This window comes from Sabethes cyaneus, chromosome 3, assembly GCF_943734655.1.
Source record: "Sabethes cyaneus chromosome 3, idSabCyanKW18_F2, whole genome shotgun sequence".
In the NCBI taxonomy this organism is placed as follows: domain Eukaryota; kingdom Metazoa; phylum Arthropoda; class Insecta; order Diptera; family Culicidae; genus Sabethes; species Sabethes cyaneus.
Genome location: NC_071355.1, coordinates 228,208,944 through 228,229,973, shown reverse-complemented (window position 1 = coordinate 228,229,973; position 21,030 = coordinate 228,208,944). Strand labels below are relative to the sequence as shown.

General features: G+C 42.5%; 1 protein-coding gene across 1 annotated transcript; it reads right to left on the bottom strand.

Annotated features, from left to right (window-relative positions):
* Positions 1-15,263: 15,263 nt before the first annotated feature.
* Positions 15,264-18,374, bottom strand: LOC128740836 (phospholipase A1-like). The gene is made up of 2 exons (XM_053836404.1): positions 18,284-18,374; positions 15,264-16,285 (listed from the first exon to the last, which is right to left on the bottom strand). The coding sequence occupies exons 1-2, from the start codon at positions 18,372-18,374 to the stop codon at positions 15,264-15,266; spliced, it is 1,113 nt and encodes a 370-aa protein (XP_053692379.1).
* Between the last annotated feature and the right edge of the window lie 2,656 nt (positions 18,375-21,030).

Genomic DNA, 21,030 nt, shown 5'->3' with positions numbered 1-21,030 from the left:
GCGATGGCCCCACTCGCAAAGTTTTGACGTAGGACTACGACTTACGGCAAGTTTTGAGATAGGGTGTCATTCCAAAAAAATCGAAAAATGCGAGCGTCACGAAAAATGAAAGGTTTTGAGCGCTAATAGCTCAGCGGTTTTCTGATCGATTTTCAATATTCTTACACCAATCGATTGGAAAATCTTTTAAGAATTGGCCCAAATGAAGAGAAGTATGGATTCTTGATGTTGAACTATTGAAAAATTGAAAATAATGAACCTATGTTTTACCAGAATTCTCGCTTCGTGATTGGTTGGAAGATTCTATACGATGATCTAAACCTATACCAATTTGATATCTGTGCTTGGGAAGTAAGCCAAAATAAGTGACAAAGCTTCCTCATTTCAACAAGATTTCTTAACATGGCGGTTGAACCTAGAACATTTTGATGTCCTTGCTTGGGAAGTACGCCAGAATGATTGACAAAGCCTCCTCGTGCCAACAGATTTCTTACGAACGCGATTAAACCTAGTCAAATTTGATGTCTGTGTTAGGGAAGTGTGCCAGAAAAAATGACACAAGTTCGTTGTCCCAACAGATCGCAAATTCTTTACTGCGAGACGATTAAACCTAGGCGATTTTGAATTCTGTGTTGGAAAAATGTGCTATAGCTGTAGTGTTTTGTTACAATATGACTCTGTATGAATACGCATGCTTACCGTTTCATTAGAAGTGTAGTGAAAAGATGTGCTGTTGATAAAATAGGATTGAATTTGTAAACTCCCTTCAACGTGGGAAACCATGGATAATAAAAACAATCTTTAATTTCAGTAAGGTAGCAGGAAAGCAATAGTTTGTGTTCTTGATTTTGTTAAATTGTTTTCAAATGCACAATCTTTTGAGAATTGAACGTATGCAATGTTACTACTTATATAAATGTTACATACAACGCATGTAGCATGTCTATATGTTACATATAGCATGTATACATGAAGAATCGAATGATTACAAGCATGAATACATGCTACTATCACTATACAAAGAGACTTACGTAGTCCTGCGTCACCTATATATGCGGTCGTGTCTTGTACACAACCCCTCTGATTTTTTTGTCGTTTCTCCGCACCTTTAAGCTATCGACAATTTTGACAGCAGTTAACCTTCTCACATTATTTTCAATAGTGCGTTATTCTGGAGGGGGGGGGGGTATCTATGAAATTAAAGATCCTCCGCGTCTTAAGAAATAAATTTCAAAATTGGAATCAGGCACTGGAAAAATAACAAACAGAGCTTATACGGTCGTTACCGTTTCCTAAAATGATGCAACCAAGTTCATATCTTTTTCATACATGTAAACAAACAGCAGAAACAAACAAGAAGCAATTTGCAATATTTCGAGCACCAGTTTTTAATGCACCCGGTTAACAAATTTCCCAGTGTTAACTGATATCGGCATCCACCGTAGACGAGTATTTTCAAGTTTGCAGAAACACGCATGAAGGCGCTTCAGATTTATTCCAATTGGCCGTATTAGTAAATGAAATAGATAGGAAATTACAAGAGCCTAACGCTAGCAAAAAGACACATGTCCAAGCATATATCCGAAGAACTTTTACCAAGCTAGCGCACACAATCCCGAGTGTTACAGAAGTGTTAAAAACCGGTGTTTAAAAGACAACACCGTAACGGGTCGCGGTTGATTTTTTAAGCGTGCAGTTCATCTCATCAGGCACGACAGCGTACCGACTCAATTAAACTATGTAAGGTTTTTCATATGCGGCACGCAGTATGAATACTGTATGATTCAGTTCTTAGACTTGCCTTATTGAAATGCTAGAGAACTGAAAAAGGCGAGTTCGATAGGTTGGCAAAGATTTATGCATGAAGAGCTGACATTTTTACGGCATTCGATATCTATAATATCGGATGGAAAAGTATCAATATTCGATAATATCGCTTGACATAGTATCGATGCCGGATTCTTGATATATCGAATGAAAATATCGGTACCTCCGTTATACATGAAATATCGCACATCCCTATCAAATGAAACGCGCACAAACTGTTCTCGGATAAGACAGTCGCTAATTTTTCTCGCTTGGTAAATGGTTGAATCGGTTGAATAATGCGCAAAACAGACCCCATAGTGGTTAGCCTCTCATCCAGTAACTCCTATCCCTACCTCCACGCGGTACCAGTCGGAATACAAGCAACCTTAGCGAAGATCGGGTAACCAACCCCGGTGGAAACTAAGGTCGTATACTAACAGGGAAGGAGACACAGTGTTGTCTCGACTCTGTAAGATGGCAGCCCCATCACGAGACTCGGTAGCGTAAGCCATAGTACGGCTAGCTATCTTAATATAGAACACTAAAAAGAATCAAGAAAATTCTAATCGGAACATTCGGCATGGACAACTGCAACGAAATAAGGACATGGAGTAGAGACTTGGTACCTGGAACTGCAGATCGCTCGATCAGTGTGAACCCCGAAAGTTTGGCATCGTGACACTACAGGAGATCTGTCGCAAAGGCGAGAAGGTGTGGATGATCCGTGACGGCAAAGCCCAATTTTTCCAGAGCGGTGGAGCGACCAAAGAGCTGGGAACGGGCTTCATAGTGTTGGGCAAAATGCAGGATCGCGTAATGGCCTGGAAAGCGATCAACGAGAGGATATGCGTATTGAGAATAAAAGGCCGTCTACACCATCATAAACATGCATTGTCCATACGAAAGTAAACCCGACGACGAAAAGGAAGCATTCTATGCACAGCTGTACATGCACAGCACAGCACAGAGGCAACGTACGACAGCTGCTCACCACGGTACATCAACGTCGTCATCGGGGATGTGAACGCCCAGGTCGGCAGGGAAGCAATGTAGCGCCCGGTGAGTAACGAGTAAGGAGATCCAACGACGCATTCAAGCTGTCAGCCCAGATGATGCATCAGCTTTTCAGCAATATTTGGGAAACCGCAACTTTTCCGGTGGACTGGATGCAGGGCATATTGGTCAAAGTCCCTAAGAAAGGAGGCCTAACGGAATGCGGTAACTGGCGTGGCATCACGTTGCTCTGTATTACTCTCAAAGTACTCTGTAAGGTAATCCTCAACCGGAGCCAGGAGAAGATCGACGCTACTCTCCGGCGGCAGCAAGCTGGATTCCGTGCTGGCCGATCATGTGTAGACCATATCACAACGCTCCGCATTATATTGGAGCAGATCAACGAATTCCAGGACTCTCTTCTGCTGGTGTTCGTTGACTTCGAAAAGGCGTTCGACCGACTCAATCACGAAAACATCTGGGGCGCACTTAGGCGTAGATGAGTTCCAGATAAGCTAGTCCATCTCATCGAGGCTCAGTACGAGGCGTTCTCGTGCAAGGTTTTGCACGACGGCGTCTTGTCCGACCCCATAAGGGTTACTGCTGGCGTGAGACAGGGCTGCATTTTATCACCGCTTCTGTTTCTCGTCGTTATGGATGAGATATTAGTTGGAGCAATTGACAGTAGACCAAATCGAGGATTGCCTTGGGATCCTCTAACGATGGAGCAGCTAAATGACCTCGACCTAGCCGACGACATTGTCTTGTTCGCACAACGCCGAAACGATATGCAGAGCAAGTTAGACGACCTCTCCGAGAGCTCCCAGGCAGCAGGTCTCACAGTCAATGTAGCAAAAGTCTATGGTAGTGAACACTGACAATTCCACCAACTTTACAGTAGCGGGACAACAAGTTGAGCAGGTAGCCGTCTTTCAATATCTTGGTAGCCAAACAACGCCCGATGGTGGTACCAAGACTGATATAGCCACACGGATCAGGAAGGCCAGGGGTGCCTTTGCAGGTCTGCGAAACATTTGGCGCTCAAACCAGATCACTCTACGTACGAAAACCCGAATCTTTAATTCAAACGTTAAATCCATACTGCTGTATGCCTGCGAAACGTGGTGCGTCTCAGCGGAGACAACGCAAAAACTGCAGGTAGTCATTAACCGGTGCCTGCGATATATTATTCGTGCCTGGTGGCCTGATAATTGGATATCCAATGAGGAACTCCATCGTCGGTGTCATCAACGGCCGATAGCCACAGAAATTCGTGAGCGTAAGTGGAAGTGGATCGGACACACCTTGAGGAAAGGAGCGAACGAGGTTTGCAGAGCAGCACTCGACTGGAATCCACAAGGACAGCGTAGAAGAGGCAGACCCAGAGGCTCATGGAGACGGAGCTTAGCCAACGACATCCGGGCTGTAGACGAGAACCTGCCCTGGCGACAGGTAAAAGCCATGGCGGGTTACCGTCAGCAGTGGAGATCTCTGATTTCATCCCTTTGTTCTGCCGGACCGGCGCACTATGGTCGAAAAAGCCAAAATTCCAGACAAAAATCAATATCTCGAAAACCATTGGCACTACATATTTCATGTATTCAGAAGATTTTGTTTAGAAAAAAAGACCTATCTTTTGGTATAATTAGTCATTAAGGTGGTCCACTTTTACTCGTTATAAAAATTTTAACTTTTTTGTCTTGCGATATAGAGCAATACTTTCTACTACAAAGTTGTAAATAATTTATTTTGCAGAAACTTTGCTGAAGAAACCAAATTTGTATCTCATCTTTGTATCTCTATACAACGAATTTTCTAGATTAAGTCAGGGTGGATCTCGAAAAAGCAGTTTTTTTGCTCTAACTTTTTTATTTGAAAACCATTTAGAAAACTTTGTTCGGATGACTTTTAGAACGTAAAATGATGCATTTTTTAAAACTTCTAGATAGTTGCTATCTATTGTCTGAAGGAAGATATAGAAGTTTTCGATTCAAAATATAATAGTTTTCCACGGCGTCTCACACTTCCGTTGGCACATATTTTCGAAAACGGAATGAATGGTCTAAAAGTACGTACCTGGATCTACAAAATCCATGTAATGGCATTTTTCCAGACTTCTCCTATTCTGAGAAAAACGCATTTGAAAAGTTAGTATTTTTCCATATTCAGCCCGCTGTGGTCCAAAGGTTCACCAATATCTACGATCCGCAGGGCCTGGGGGAAAAGTTGGGTTCGAATTCTGTTATAATTGACTCCCATTATAGCTTCAACGTTGCTTCAAGGGCCATCCCTTACCTGTTTTTTCGTTCTGGAGACACTATAAACACGTTTGTTTCATTACTTTCTTCTACCGTCCCCTCCATCTATTGTAAAAAAAACTATCGTTATGAAAAACAGTAGTTATAAAAAAAGAGTATTTCTACATCTCTGGACTGAAGTGTTGCGCTTGCGTAGTTTTGTTTAAGGCGGAATTAGTCGTCATCGATTCTGCCCATTTCAAAAGCAGTATTTTTGATTGAAACAAAAATCTGTTCATGTGTTTTGTTCCGTTCTGTTCAATATATTCAGTGTGCAGATTGGCAAAAAGAACGCAGGATTTACATTTTTGTAAACAGAATCCCGCTTTTGGGCCCAAAAACTGCTTCTGGAATTGGGCTTTCCGACGAAAAGTTAATGACTGCTAGTTTCCCGTTAAGCGTGTAGATCTATCGCGTATGTTTTCTTATTTAAAAACCTTCTGATCTTTTTAGAAAGAAAACTAACATAAATTCGAGGTATTCTAAAATGTTTTCAAGGTTTTTGGAATTTGCTATAATTTTTTTTAATATTTTGTATAGACAAGTATTTCCATTTTGCTTGCCGCCTTGCAGACTGATTCTAGCAGAATAAGCTCACAGTTGCTTACTTCTACGGCTTGATAACGAGAGATTTTACGCATTCTCTCAGCACTCAACTCGGCCAAATGGTTTTAGAATGACCTATCAATACAAAAAAAAAATCGGGCTGCATTTTGTCCACAGCATAAAATAAAATTAATTTTTGTATCTCGATGAGACTTGTTTAATGAGAATGCGGTATCAATCGATGAAGTAGTCGGGACATCATAATCATTCGATATTATTGCAATATTTTCAAAACTTTATCCAGGAATTAGTAATGGTGCGTTGAAATATTCCTCACACTTCATCACATACTTTTCGGATTTTTTCGACGGAGTTTCCTTGCGTATTTTTTCACAAAGAAAACAATTCGCGTTTGTCCATTTCTTTAAAAGTACCCCCAATATTACTTTTTAATAAAAAGGTTTTAAAGCGTCGTTTTCTAACTTACCTGCGATATTTATAATGGTAGTTTTTTTTACAATAAATGGAGGGGACGGTAGAAGAAAATTATGAAATAAACGTGCTTATAGTGTCTGCAGAGCGAAAAAAACAGGTAAGGGATGGCCTTTGAAGCAACGCTTACGGGTACATGGAACAAAACAAGCTATAATGGGAGTCAATTATAACAGAATTCGAACCCAACTTTTCCCCAGGCCCTGCGGATCGTAGATATTGGTGAACCGTTGGACAACAGGGGGCTGAATATGGAAAAATACTAACTTTTCAAATGCGTTTTTCTCAGAATAGGAGAAGTCTGGAAAAATGCCATTACATGGATTTTGTAAATCCAGATACGTACTTTTAGACCATTCATTCCGTTTTCGAAAATATGTGCCAACGGAAGTGTGAGACGCCGTGGAAAACTACAATATTTTGAATTGAAAACTTCAATATCTTCCTTCAGACAATAGATAGCAACTGTCTAGAAGTTGTAAAAAATGCATTATTTTACGTTCTAAAAGTCATCCGAACAAAGTTTTCAAATTGGTTTTCAAATAAAAAGTTAGAGCAAAAAAACTGCTTTTTCAAGATCCACCCTGACATAATCTAGAAAATTCGTTGTATAGTGATACACAGATGAGATACAAATTTGGTTTCTTCAGCAAAGTTTCTGCAAAATAAATTATTTACAAATTTGTAGTAAAAAGTATTGCTCTATATCGCAAGACAAAAAAGTTAAAATTTTTATAACGAGTAAAAGTGGACCACCCTAATGACTAATTATACCAAAAGATAGGTCTTTTTTTCTAAACAAAATCTTCTGAATACATGAAATATGTAGTGCCAATGGTTTTCGAGATATTGATTTTTGTCTGGAATTTTGGCTTTTTCGACCATAGTGCGGCGGACATGGACACATAAGTAAGTAAGTAAATTCAAGCTGGAAACCGAGCCCACTTTTCCCTCCGCAAGACGCTTCGACCAAGGAGCATACGCTACGCCGCCGCAAGCTCAGGATATACAAAACGCTAATTGGACCAGTAGTCCTCTACGGACTTCAGACAGTAACTTTGCTATTGGTATTGCGGATTATTTTTGACGGAGTACACACGGAAAGCGGAGAGTGGTGGAAGCGTATGAATCACGAGCTACGGGTACTGCTTGGACAGATTCCCATCGTATACCTGGCGAAAGTTGGGAGACTACGGTGGGCCGGCCACGTCGCAAGAATGCCGGATGACTATGCATCCGAAAACATGCATCCGTGAAATTCGTTCTCTTCAAGAACCCCTCCGGCACCAGGAATAGAGGAGCCAGGTTAAAGCCGACTTGCGTGTGTCGAAACGCGCAACGCATTGGCGACGAGTAGCCCAGGACCGAGTGCAATGGGGAGGAATTCTTGATACGGCAAGAGCCACCGCGGCACACAGCTGGAAAAGTAAATCTTGATTGTTTTCGCTTTGAGAATTGCTGCGCCGCGCACAAATATCTCTTTAGCTCTGTTTCCGACAACAGTTCTGAACAACTTCTTGCAGTATATGGTAGTAATCTGGCAAACGGACAGGATGACTGCTCACTTTTCAATAACGTTTCACTTTCAGGAAATCAAATTGGACTAGGTTAAATGTTCAAACGATAAAATCGGTTGAAAAAGTCGGGTGATTTTGCACCCTGGTGTACTTCCCAAACAAAAAAGCAAAGCCATCGGTTTATACCGTCTTTAGACATTACCCTTCTTTATCGACAGACTTCGCAGCCGGCTGTTAGAGTACAGGAAAATTACGGGGCCAGTGCAACGATCCTATTGACTCTAACTAGCAAGCCCCGCCTAGCCGAGATTCGAACATACGACGACTAGCTTGTTAGACCAGCATCGTACCTCGAAGCTAACTGGGCGGGTTCCCAAAAACCTTCCCAAACACACATGTCAAATTGGTATAGCAGTTTTAAACGTCATACGGAATCTTCGGCCTGTGGGGAGGGGGGAGGGGGGTTTCTGTTACTTTTTTGTAAAAGGAAACCACACTAAACAGATGGCGAGTTTAATTGTCGTTCCTGAGTGTGAAGCACCTAACATTAGCTACAGCTCGTTTCATTTTGCTATGACATTAACCGCAGCTCTTTTCATTTGACTGAATCGTACGCTGCCTTAAAGTCCACGACAGATGATGAGTCGTCACAAGTTGTACTCCCGGAACTTGTCTAGTAACCGACACAGGCTCTATAGCAGTATAATTTCTGGATCATAAGATTTGGGCTCAACTAGTAGCTATATAAATTGAGGTACAACCGTTTGAACAATTTTCGTTCACATATTAGGCTATAGAGTTCCAGGTTTTTCCAAGCGGATTTGAGCCGCGGATGAACCAAAGGAAGCTCATGAATGTTCAAAGGAAATAAGGTTACAGTTAGTACAATTTTTTGACTAGTGGGTTGTATACAGGCCTGCAGCCATACTGTCATACTGTCGAGCTGTAGTTTTATGGAAATTTGATTATGTCATGCGAAATCCTCCGAATTCATGCCCTCCCTTTCCGATTGATGATTTGCATGGTTTTCCAGTTTCCGAAAGTTTTAACTACAACCGTTGCAACCCTTTTTCCATCTGGATCAACCCTAGTTCCGCCGGCTACATGTGCGTCAACGGTCTATTTGCGCGGCCAAACGTGTACATTCTGGACAAAGTAGGTAGTCAAATGTTACACTTGCCTGGGAGAGTCGGCATTTTTGTTTGTGTGGTTTTTTTCTTCTGTTCGTTCGTTCCTCCTCTTGGGGTGCGAGCAAGTTGAAGCCCACCGTCGCCGCCGCCAATCCACATGACTGCAGTCCATGTCTGCTGCTGCTGCTGAGGAGCACGTAGTAGGTACACACGTTGAACTATGGTACTGCACTCACTTGTTGCTCGCTGCCGGCACCCTGGCTGGGCTGCTTGTGTAACACGCAACGACCGGCCGCCTCGCCGCCGTCAGGCTCTGTTCGGGCGGCAACTTGTTGAGCTTTCGCTGGAGAGAACGAGTAAATACACTTAGCTGAATCCGTCGCCGTCCCTGCCTGCGATAGTCCCGGGTGTTTGCCAAAAGGTTAAGTATAGGAAGAAAGCTTGATTGGATGGTATTTAAGACAAAGGGTGGTAAATTACACGAAATTATGCTAATCACATGGGCGGCACCGCAGCACCGCGTTTGGTTGTTGTGCCAAATACACCGCAAAAGGTTGATCAGTCAAGTTTTTTTTCTCGTTTTCGGGTTAAAATTTTCTCGCAGCAGAAACCACTTGTGCTTCGTTGTTGGTGGCAATTTCTGCCGCAACTGGGTCAACAACAAGTTGGCCTGGTTCATCTATCTGCGAAATGCATCGACTGTTAGCAGCCGAGCCACGGCTCTGCCGGAAAGTTCAATGTAATCTGATTCGTGTTGTATGTAAATCATCATGTTTTCGATCAATTGTTTTTTCACCGGAGCAAAGTGGTGTGGTAAAGTGGGGGAGAATTGATGACAAATGTGTGTTCGGTGAAACGGTTTCCAATGGTTGGTTTAGTTTGACAAAAAACTTGGCCTGGCAGCAGGGAGTGTTCCATAAAGAATATTCTTTCGGAGACTCTAGTGGTGCCGCTTATCATTCCAGCACGAGAACTCACACCGGTGGCCAGCATTTTACGGTTCCACATAGAATATGAACTACTAAAGTGTTTCGATATTTATGACTTCAATGAAACAATAAAAACCAACTCAGCATCTAAATGAGGTTATAAATTTACAATCTATTACAATACATCTATTCGCTTGCTTTCCCTGCCTGAAGTTAAAGTTAGAGCATCGACTGGAGCTCACGATTTTCCCTCAGCTCTCTGGCGAGCGCCTCGCCAGCTTTTGAAGAAGTTACCCAAGCCTACCAAAGGATCTATCTACTTGCAGTAGCAGACTCATTGTTGTCCCAAAGTCACCTCGCGACGCGACGGCAGCAGCATCAGGCGTTTATGATAAATTGTTATTGCGAAAACATCGATTCCGGTGCAGTGGAATCGTGTGGCAAAAGAAACTGCTGTGTGTCGTTATCAAAAAAAAAAACTAGGAAAAAAATTAAGCCGAATCTCCATTGAATGTCGAGGCTTTTGCATGCTTTTTACATAATATCGAGCTTTAAAATCGTCGCGAAGCTCGTAAAGCGTTGGATTATTGATTTTTATTGTTCTTCAAACAGGGTCGTGAAATAAATCGCTCGCCTTTAAGTCTAAGCTTTTGTTTTGTGTTGTGGGGTTTGTTTTGTTTCACGATGCTCTATGGAATTTGGCGAACGGCCAAGCCAACCAATCGCCCGAAGGGGCACAGTGGTGCAGTTAAACGAAACGACCATTATCATCTATCACGGTGGATAATGACTTTTATTGCCCTCGTCTCGTTCGCCATGCGGTTTTTGGTATCAACCCACAGGGGAGGGAGGGGGAGCAAAATTTTCGGGACGAATAGGAGGTACTTCGTGGACCGTCCGTGTACCGCCGGTTGGGTAACGAAGTGTGAAAGATGGTGGATCAGTGGAGATTAGAGGGAAATTTCATAACTTTCAATTGAGTCGAGTCGAATCGCTTCCGGGATATTACACTGAATTGTGGCTTGAATTCCCGATGGAATTGATTTTGACTAGTTATGAAAATCCAAAATGTTTGAAAACGATTAAAACTCTGTCGTCTGACTCCGCTTTCCAAATTCGGTGGAAAACATGAAAACCAAGCTGTCAGGTTACCACTGCATCTGCCCTAATTCGTCGTTATTTATCGACTTCTAACAGCTTCCAAAATAGTGACCATTCGTTGAGATCAAAGACGAAATACCAGACACCACCCAGACAGTCAGTACCTACTGGAGGCTTTTACCTCCGAGTGTGTGCCCCCGAAACGGAAATTAGAACCATAAATTTCAATTGCCGTCAAATGAAGCGGCGGCGCGGTGAGAACAACGTCGCCCGTTTTTTAGGATCGGGGGGGCACCCAAACGGTAGATCCGCTGCCCTCAGGCCATTTGCTTCCGAAGATTCATTAGATCGGTCGGCGTAAATCATTCCGCGCCCGATGGGAGCCGTGACAGAACAACGCCGAGTGCAACTTTTGAGAAATGAAATGTCAAAATACTGCACCACGCTGTAAACAGGCCGATGATGAATGGCCAACTTGAACATGAACTTGGCGACTTCTGTGCGACCCAGCCAGGAACTCGGGCTGCGGCTTGCGAGTCGTCTGGTAATGATATCAATTAAACCGTAGGATTCCGCTCTGCGGCACTTGTTGTTGCCGTGCGTCCCGAAGGCTAACGTTGAAGTCGGACACAAGCAGCCGTAATTTTTTTTTAGCACACGATACGGCGATTTGATTTATTAGCATAATTAATGGTACAGGATGTAAGGTGAACTGCTTTAAATGGAGCTATTCTTTGCAAATTAAGGCTTTGAAAAATGATTGCATCGGGAATGTTGTTCCTTTTGAGCACGCATCTCGACTCGATGCCATGAATAGTGAGACCACCAGTACTTGTCTGTACACAATTTCTTCTTGAACATAAAAAAAAACAAATATAAATAAGTGATGTTTGAAAACATTTCGGTCCCACTGTAATTAAAAAATTTCTCATATTTTCCACCACCCAGGAATGGCCTTCCCTGGAAATGTTAATTATTATCAACTAATCCTCTTCTCAGTTAATAGAGCGCATCGAAAATAAACAAACATCCCTGCAACATTCCACAGTGTGCTGCACTTCAATTGCACAAGAATCGGTAAACAACTTAAGATGCCAGTCGTCCATGGGAACTCGGTCAAAAACCATTATTGGAAGGACAACCAACACACCGAGAAAGAAAACGTAGACAAAACAATCTTACAAATCCAGATGAAAATGTTTGCCTGCAGTCCTGCATTTCTTTCTGTTTACAAAGTTTCTCTCCGGTGCAGTGTACTGGCTGACGTCCCACGAGAACCGTGATTTTTTTACTCCTTCTGCGATGGCTGATGAAAGGAACTTCAAACAAAAAACAACCTGTAATTTTCGGTGATCCATTTTCAGGTCATCCCGTGCATTGGATGGTTTTTCAATCGTTGTCGTCCTTTTTTTTCGTTTTTTTTTTTGTGTGCGCCTTCGGACTGAAACGATCAGATTCCTTCTGGAGAAAAAAAAAAAAGAATCTCCGGAGCTGAATGAGTCCGATCTGGTCGTGAATGAAAAAATGGTGAATGTGTTCTGAAAGGCGATCGCTATCAATCGGTGAGGATTAGGGCGGATCGGTTGTCCGATTCTTTTTTCGTCACGTATTATTACTGAAATGGACACAACTGCTGATGGCGGAATAAAGGACTTCATTGATGGCGATGAAAAAAAAAATTGTTGAAATGAACTTAATACTATTGAATTTTGTCGTAAATTTTAAAACGATTGAGTATTGTTGCTTGTGACAGGGTTTAATTTTTTGAGTACCCATCGGCAATGCTATAATGCGGTCAATTTTATAGGCAATCAAACTTTCGTAATAGCTCCGACTTTGATGAAGGTTTTTCTTCTACAAGGTTTGGCATTCATTCTCTTTTACGCTTTTTCACAATCTACATTCTACATTCGTCTCTTGGAGGCTCTGAAGAACGACATACTTGACGACAGAATCACTATTCGCTACCGGTAAACAAACTATAATTCTGCAAAGAGTAATTTTACAAGACATGGACAAAATATGTATCAAATTTTCTATCCTTCTAAACATAAACTCAACCGAGTCGAGCACCGAGTAAAGCACAGACCGTAGAGCACAGAACACAGAGCACAGAGCACAGAGCACAGAGCACAGAGCACAGAGCACAAAGCACAGAGCACAGAGCACAGAGCACAGAGCACAGAGCACAGAGCACAGAGCACAGAGCACAGAGCACAGAGCACAGAGCACAGAGCACAGAGCACAGAGCACAGAGCACAGAGCACAGAGCACAGAGCACAGAGCACAGAGCACAGAGCACAGAGCACAGAGCACAGAGCACAGAGCACAGAGCACAGAGCACAGAGCACAGAGCACAGAGCACAGAGCACAGAGCACAGAGCACAGAGCACAGAGCACAGAGCACAGAGCACAGAGCACAGAGCACAGAGCACAGAGCACAGAGCACAGAGCACAGAGCACAGAGCACAGAGCACAGAGCACAGAGCACAGAGCACAGAGCACAGAGCACAGAGCACAGAGCACAGAGCACAGAGCACAGAGCACAGAGCACAGAGCACAGAGCACAGAGCACAGAGCACAGAGCACAGAGCACAGAGCACAGAGCACAGAGCACAGAGCACAGAGCACAGAGCACAGAGCACAGAGCACAGAGCACAGAGCACAGAGCACAGAGCACAGAGCACAGAGCACAGAGTACAGAGCACAGAGCACAGCGCACAAAGCACAGAGCACAGAGCATAGAGCATAGAGCACAGAGCACAGAGCTCGGAGCATAGAGCACAGAGCACAGAGCACAGAGCACAGAGCACAGAGCACAGAGCACAGAGCACAGAGCACAGAGCACAGAGCACAGAGCACAGAGCACAGAGCACAGAGCACAGAGCACAGAGCACAGAGCACAGAGCACAGAGCACAGAGCACAGAGCACAGAGCACAGAGCACAGAGCACAGAGCACAGAGCACAGAGCACAGAGCACAGAGCACAGAGCACAGAGCACAGAGCACAGAGCACAGAGCACAGAGCACAGAGCACAGAGCACAGAGCACAGAGCACAGAGCACAGAGCACAGAGCACAGAGCACAGAGCACAGAGCACAGAGCACAGAGCACAGAGCACAGAGCACAGAGCACAGAGCACAGAGTACAGAGCACAGAGCACAGCGCACAAAGCACAGAGCACAGAGCATAGAGCATAGAGCACAGAGCACAGAGCTCGGAGCATAGAGCACAGAGCACAGGGTACAGTATCTCGAAAGACCTCATCGAATAATATAACGTTTTGTAAGCATCAGCGATGAACTGGAAGTGGTTGATGAGTTCGTGTATTTGGGATCGCTGGTCACCGCCGACAATAATACGAGTAAGGAGATCCAACGAAGCATTCAAGTTGGAAATCGAGCCTACTTTTACCTCCGAAAGACGCTTCGATCTAGGAGCATACGCTGCCGCACAAAGCTGACGATGTACAAAACGCTAATAAGACCGGTAGTCCTCTACGGACTTGAGACAGGAACTTTGCTTATGGAAGACATAATGCAGTTGCCGTTTTTGAACAAAAGGTGTTGCGGACTATTTTTGGCTGAGTACAAACTGAAAGTGGAGAGTGGCGTAGACGTATGAATCACGAGCTACAGGCACTGCTTGCAGAGATTCCCATCATACACCTGGCGAAAGTTGGGAGATTACGGTGGGCCGGCCACGTCGCACGGATGCCGGACGACTGTGTAGTGAAATGCGTTCTCTTTAAGAACCCCACCGGCACCAGGAATAGAGGAGTTCAACGTGCTAGATGGTTCGACCAGGTTGAAGCCGACTTGCGTGTGTCGAAACGCGCAACGAATTGGCGACGAGTAGCCCAGGACCGAATACAGTGGAGAGGAATTCTTGATACGGCAAGAGCCACCCCGGCTCTGTGGTTCGCTGGTACATGCCCTGGCGGGTGTTGTGGGTTCGAATCCGGTTATAATCTCAGATTACAGCTTGGTTCGACTCATGCACCTTCCAGCATTGGACAAAAGGTAGGAGTCAAAATGATTACTTGTCAAGCATAGCTACCAATACCCCCCCCCCCTTCCTTTTCGCTCTTCCCCTCCTTCACCAAAAAATTTTCATTTCTTTCCCCTTCATCAATTGTAGAACCATCGTTTCAAAAAAAAATATTAATATATATGTATGACCGCATTTCAAGGTCAAGACTAAAAACTTGAGATTAGTTTATATAGTGTAATGGTGTTTTTCCGCGATCGAAATCAATGGCAGACGGACGGCGGACGGTATCTGGTGAATACGGCGGGCGTAAAAAACTTCCCTAATCATTAACGCTTACTGACGCATTTTTGAAGAAACAACACAATTCAGGATCCATCATGCAGATACACAGGTCACACAACACAAATATAATAGCCGAGTACTTTTAAATTTGCTAAAATGTCACATCTCTATTGCCTAATTAACATATATAGAAATATCCACGCTGTTCCATAGTTGAGGTTCCAGCTCAACCATACGGGAGTCGGACATACCGTTCTTTATGGCGTAAGGCGGCTCACTATTGGTCTCGAAGTAGTAAATACCTCGTACTCCACGGTCTCTGTTCGAAGGCTCGCCACCCATGGCAACTTTCTGGTCCATCCGTAGATTTCTATCGTTGGTGACAGTGAAGTAGGATTGCTGAGGCGTCGCCCAAAATCCTATTGGACTGTTCAACGACTCCGTGAAATATTCATGAGCACGGCTGTGGGGACAAGTTAGAAATATACAACCAGGTTGATTCCGCTCATCAATGTTGGCATAAAAATCTGCATCACCCAATGGGTCCTCGAATCCGGCAAACTTGCTAGTGTGTAAAACTTCTACATATTCGGCGTCATCCTGGTGCAAAATATCTGAATCGCCATAAGAAAATTCTGGTCCAGCTGGATCCAAAGCTATAATAGTACCCAGTTTACCCTTCAAATACTTTCCAGCATTGCCGGCTACATGAGCACCAAGACTGAATCCTATTAGCGTGATGTCTGTGTAAGATATTCCCGATGAGGCAACAAGGTTATCGATCAGTCGAGCAACAACTTCTCCCACCGATGCAACGCGCTTTCTGGATAGAAAATAAGGCCAACTTGATGCACCAGCTCCCCAATCCACTACGATTATGTTAAAATCACCAATTTTCAAATACTCATTTTTAATTTGGTGACTAGGTTCCCAGCCCCCACCTGACATCCAGCCGTGAATTATGAATCGTGTAGGATGGTTGGGGTTGAAAAATAACTGCTGCATATCGGCAGTTGAAGAATTCCATCGAATGGTTTGGGCACGATCAGCGTTCGCGCGGGTATACAAAAGAAAGGACACATCTCTGTAGGCTTTAAAGAAAAAGAAAAATCGTCTGCCATATCTCCTTTGATCCTCAACCGAGACCATGGTTCGGTAATCAAACTCCTCATGATTTCCGGTGGGTTCAAGATTTGCTGAAATAATTACTATTTCAGCGTTTTAGATTACATTTATTTTTTATATCAAACAGTTACCTCCAAATGACGCTATGAAAGATAGAATCACTACAAAAAACTTCAAGTGGTGCATGTTTTTGACCACTTCTAGCAATACTGTAGGGAATATTTAAGTGGCTTTGTGATTTATATCGAAAGTTTACTCACGGTAAAGCAATTTTCCAGATCACGCCAATTATGTACGCATCGCCATGATTTAACCTTCAGCCCCCTATGCTGACATTCTAATTAGAATAACTACAAATTACTCAAGAAACCTACTGTTGCCTGAAAAGCCTTATTTATTTTTCTTAATAATTCGGACTGCATTTAAGGTGTCTTACACTTGAAGTAACTGATACTCAACAATTTCAAAAATTCAGTAACAATCATATGCATGTTCCAGCTGGCAAACTATTTTCCTACTTTTGCTGGTGTGTGATTGTACATGAAGATGAACACCCGAGCAGGAGTGAAGAGCAAAATAATATAAAAACAATATCAAACTGTGTTATAATGGTATATTTTGTTATTGAAGATATGGAGATACATTGATAACACATTTTGTTATTGAGAAAATATTTAAAACAGTGGTTGTAAGAACAGTTTAATAACTTATTTTGTTATCATATCTTATTTTGGCCTTAAAATGACATTTGATATATTTCATACAATTTTTTTTATTGATTAAAGAGATTTTAGATTATAAATATTTAAAAAAATGATTTTTTCATATCTCGTATACTACTGCATTTGATATCCAACACCTTAATAATACTAAAATATGTTATTCTAAGCTCTGAATACAGTCATGTTATTGCTTTGTTATTCAAATAACACAAGTAGTTATTCTTTTGGCCTTAAATGAGTAAAATTTTAATATTATTTTTTGTTATTTTACCAACTATGTCAGCCAAAACAAGATCAAATTTTGATATGTGTCATTCGATTTCCAATAACACATTTTGATATTATTTTGCTCTTCGCTCCTACTCGGGCAGAGTCAAGCTCTGATGTTTACAGTAGTACAAAATCAACCGTCAGTCTGTTTGCGATAAAGCCAGTTTACAAATCATGCGCGAATTACAATAGTTTGTTGCCAATGCCCATAAGCACTGGCGTGCTCGGGGTGGGGCACACTGAGGCACGTTCTCCGTCTATTTAAAGTTCGATGCCGTATTAATTACGTCGTTACAGGATGGGGACCCGAAGTTTCAATCAATGGGAGTCTAGGCCTACACAATTTTGTTTTTTTGATTACTGCACCTCAGCCAAACAGAATTCGAAAAAGTGGTCTCTATACGACAATTATAGAGTTAATTATTATCAACAATACTGTTTTATTTGTCTTTATTGATGCGTTAAAGAAAGAAGGTTCGTATAACCAGAGCTGCGGCAATACACACGCGCTGATGGGTACAGCTGTTATCGTGATTGACGACATGCTGAAGCGCATGATTTGCCAATCGATAGCCATATGAGTAAGTTTAGGAATACAAGGAGCACCTGAATGAAGCGGTGACGAGGCAGCAGGAGTAATGAATACATCAGTTCGGTGGATGATGGTGATGCGCCGACCCCCACAATAGGTGAAGTGATCGAAGCCATCAAGCAGCTCAAGATCAACAAGGCAGCTGGCAAAGATGGCATCGGAGATAGATTGGCTACCTGTCTGCACCAGCTGATAGTCAGGATCTGGGAAGTAGAAAAGCTACCGTTAGAGCGGTAGGAGGGAGTAATATGCCCAATATACTAGCAGTTCGACAAGTTGGAATATGAGGACGATCAACAATGGACAGGTCCTGTGACAGGTCCTCCAAAAGTGTCGCGAATCTCAAGTCCCTACGCACCACCTATTCATAGATTTCAAGGCCGGCTATGATACTAACGACCGTGAAGAGCTACGCAACATTATAGACGAAAACGGCTTTCTCGGAAAACTGACAAGATTGATTAAGTCCACGATGGATGGTGTACAGTGCTGTGTGAGGATTTCGGGCACGTTATCGTTTGAAACATACAGGGAACTTCGACAAGACGATGGTATTTCCTGTCTCCTGTTCAACATCGTGCTAGAAGTTGTTATGAAACGTTTGGGTTTAAGCATCCGGCGCACGATATTCAATAAATCTGGCCAATTCATCTGTCTTGCTGACGACGACGTGGGCATTATCGGAAGGACGTTCCAGGCAGTTGCTGAGCAGTATACCAAACTGAGGCGCGAAGCAATGAAGGTTTGATTAGTGATGAATACGTCTTGAATCAAGTACCTGTTATTAGCAGGTATTAGTGTGCTAGTCAACGGGGATGAGTTCGAGGTAGTTGATGAATTTGTATACCTCGTGTCGTTGATAACAACAACAGCAAAGAAATACGCAGACGTATTCTTGTCGGAAGTCGTACTTACTACGGACTCCGCAAGACCTTAAGGTCAGGTAAGCTTCACCTCCGTACCACATGTAGCATGTACAAAACGCTAATAAGACGGACACAAAATATGTACAACACTCGACGGGAACTTGAAAGCACAGGCCGTTTTCGAACGTCGTATGCTTAGGACCATCTTTGCCGGTGTCTGTGAGAACGGTGTATGGACACGACAGATGAACTACGAGTTGGCGCAGCTTTTCGACGAACCCAATATCCAGAAAAGGTACAATGTGAGAAGCGCAGAGAACAATCCTGCAAAAATGGTGTTCGCTTCGAATCCAGACGTAGAAGTGCGCAGCGTGCTCAATGGTTAGACCAAGTAGAGCAAGATCTGGAAAGTGTGGGACATTCGAGAAATTGGAGACGGGCAGCCATGGATCGAAAATGCACTTTCTACGGGATTCTCAATTGTTTTCCAATAGTTGAATAGTGAATTTTTATAGACAATTGGAATTTTTTCAAAGTTGGGACTTTTTCCTCGATTTTTTTATTTTTAAAATATTTGTTGATCTTTCTCGAAGAAGCATGCAAAAACTGGAAATGTAGAAATGAAAACTCTAGACGCTATGAATTTTCATATCGAGGTGCGCACGTTAATGCAAACGAGCTGAGGAGCACGCGCGCCTCATCGACACATCCCTACTAGCACGGTTGTTACAAAGTAGTTGTGGTAACCGAATTATGACTAATTTCAGTCGTAATCCGGTTGCTTCAACTAAATGAACCTAAAGTGTGCTACTTGGGATCACCCTTAAACGCATCAAAGGCGTCTCGGCTGCTCGTAGGTTAGAGCATCGATTAAACGTAACCGCTCGCTTCACATTCGTACACGCGCCTAAATATAAAAACTCATAACTTCCAGAGTTTTCATTTGTCCATTTCCAAATTTTGCATGCTTCTTCGAAAAACACGAACAAATATTTTAAAATTAAAAAAAAATGAGAAAAAAAATCTTAACTTCGTAAAAATGAGATGACGACTAAACTTAGGAGAAATGGAGGAGGAGACTAAACTTTGTAGAATTCTTAGTAATGTTGGTTTTTGATAAGAGTGGCTGGCTATTTGTAAATAGCAATTTTTCTAGAGCAATCGTCGGTAACCTTATTATTTTCTCACTCATTGTAACAAAGCGTAACTTTTCGCTTCATCACAATGAGGAGAACTGCTGTGCTGCAATAGATGTGAATTACATCCACACATAGAGAAGTACTTTGCTCGTACTCACACTTTTCTCAATGTGCTCTTAAAATGAGAAACTTTCGAGTTTGTTCTCAGCAGCTGCTGCAACTTGCAGTAGGGTAGGGGTAAAAGCAAAATTGAAAATTCCATGCCAAGAAGCAATGGGACGGCAATCGAATTTTGCCACATTCATCATTGACTTTAGTGCGAAATACGTCGATGTATTCAAAGTGTACTTTATTGCTCTTTAATGACCAGCTTGCACAGTGTGCAAGGTGCTCATACAGCAGTTTGTACTAAGAGAGAGCGAAGGCATAGATGGCTCTAAGATAGAATCATTTGGATGCCGGTGGCACCGTGTTGTTTTCAATACGGTTTTCGTGTTGTTATTATTATACAGTGGACACTCGTAAAAGTTAACTCTCTTAAAAGTTAATTGTTCAGAAAAATTAAGGGGGCATAGTACTTTTTACACCATATTTTTGGTCTTATTTCAAATATTTTTTACTCGATAACGCGGAAGGCGAATCGATTTGGGTTTTTTGCTAAACATTGTATTTTGGACTAATATTTACAATTTTGTTTACATATGGGAACCTCTTCCCCCCTCCCCTACGGCTCCTTGAACATGATCAATCGAAAAAAACATGAATTGCGGTACCATGGATTGGCGCTCGGGGGCTTATCCGAATTGAAAAATTCCAAAACCACATGAAAGTATACTAAATTATCTCGTGTTTGACCCATCTTTTTTTTAAGTTCGAACGCATAACAAAATGGTGGACATTCAAACATAAAAGTAAGGGTTTTCGTCGAAAAAATTGACTTTAAACATTTCTAAAAAATACAAAAATTGCAATATCGAATAAAGGATGGGTCAAACACTAGATAATTTTATTGGCTTTAGAACAAAAAAAGAATCATGAAAATTGCTTGAGCCGTTCTTGAGATATTTATGGTACCGACTTTGAAAACCTGGTTCCGAGAAAAACGGCATTGAAGTTTTTATGCGCTGTGTAATCGCTCCAGACATGCGGGGTACAAATAACTGTAACTTTGTCATTTTTTGGAATTCATCGAAACGGCTTCAACCACATATGGTCAAAATGTTAATC

Excerpts from the sequence above, each read along its gene's own strand:
- LOC128740836 (XM_053836404.1), bottom strand. The coding sequence starts at position 18,374 with ATGTTGAACAGGAGACAGGAAATACCATCGTCTTGTCGAAGTTCCCTG. Across the intron at positions 16,286-18,283 it reads CGAAATCCTCACACAGCACT|CAAATCTTGAACCCACCGGA; the intron begins GTACACCATCCA and ends TAATTATTTCAG.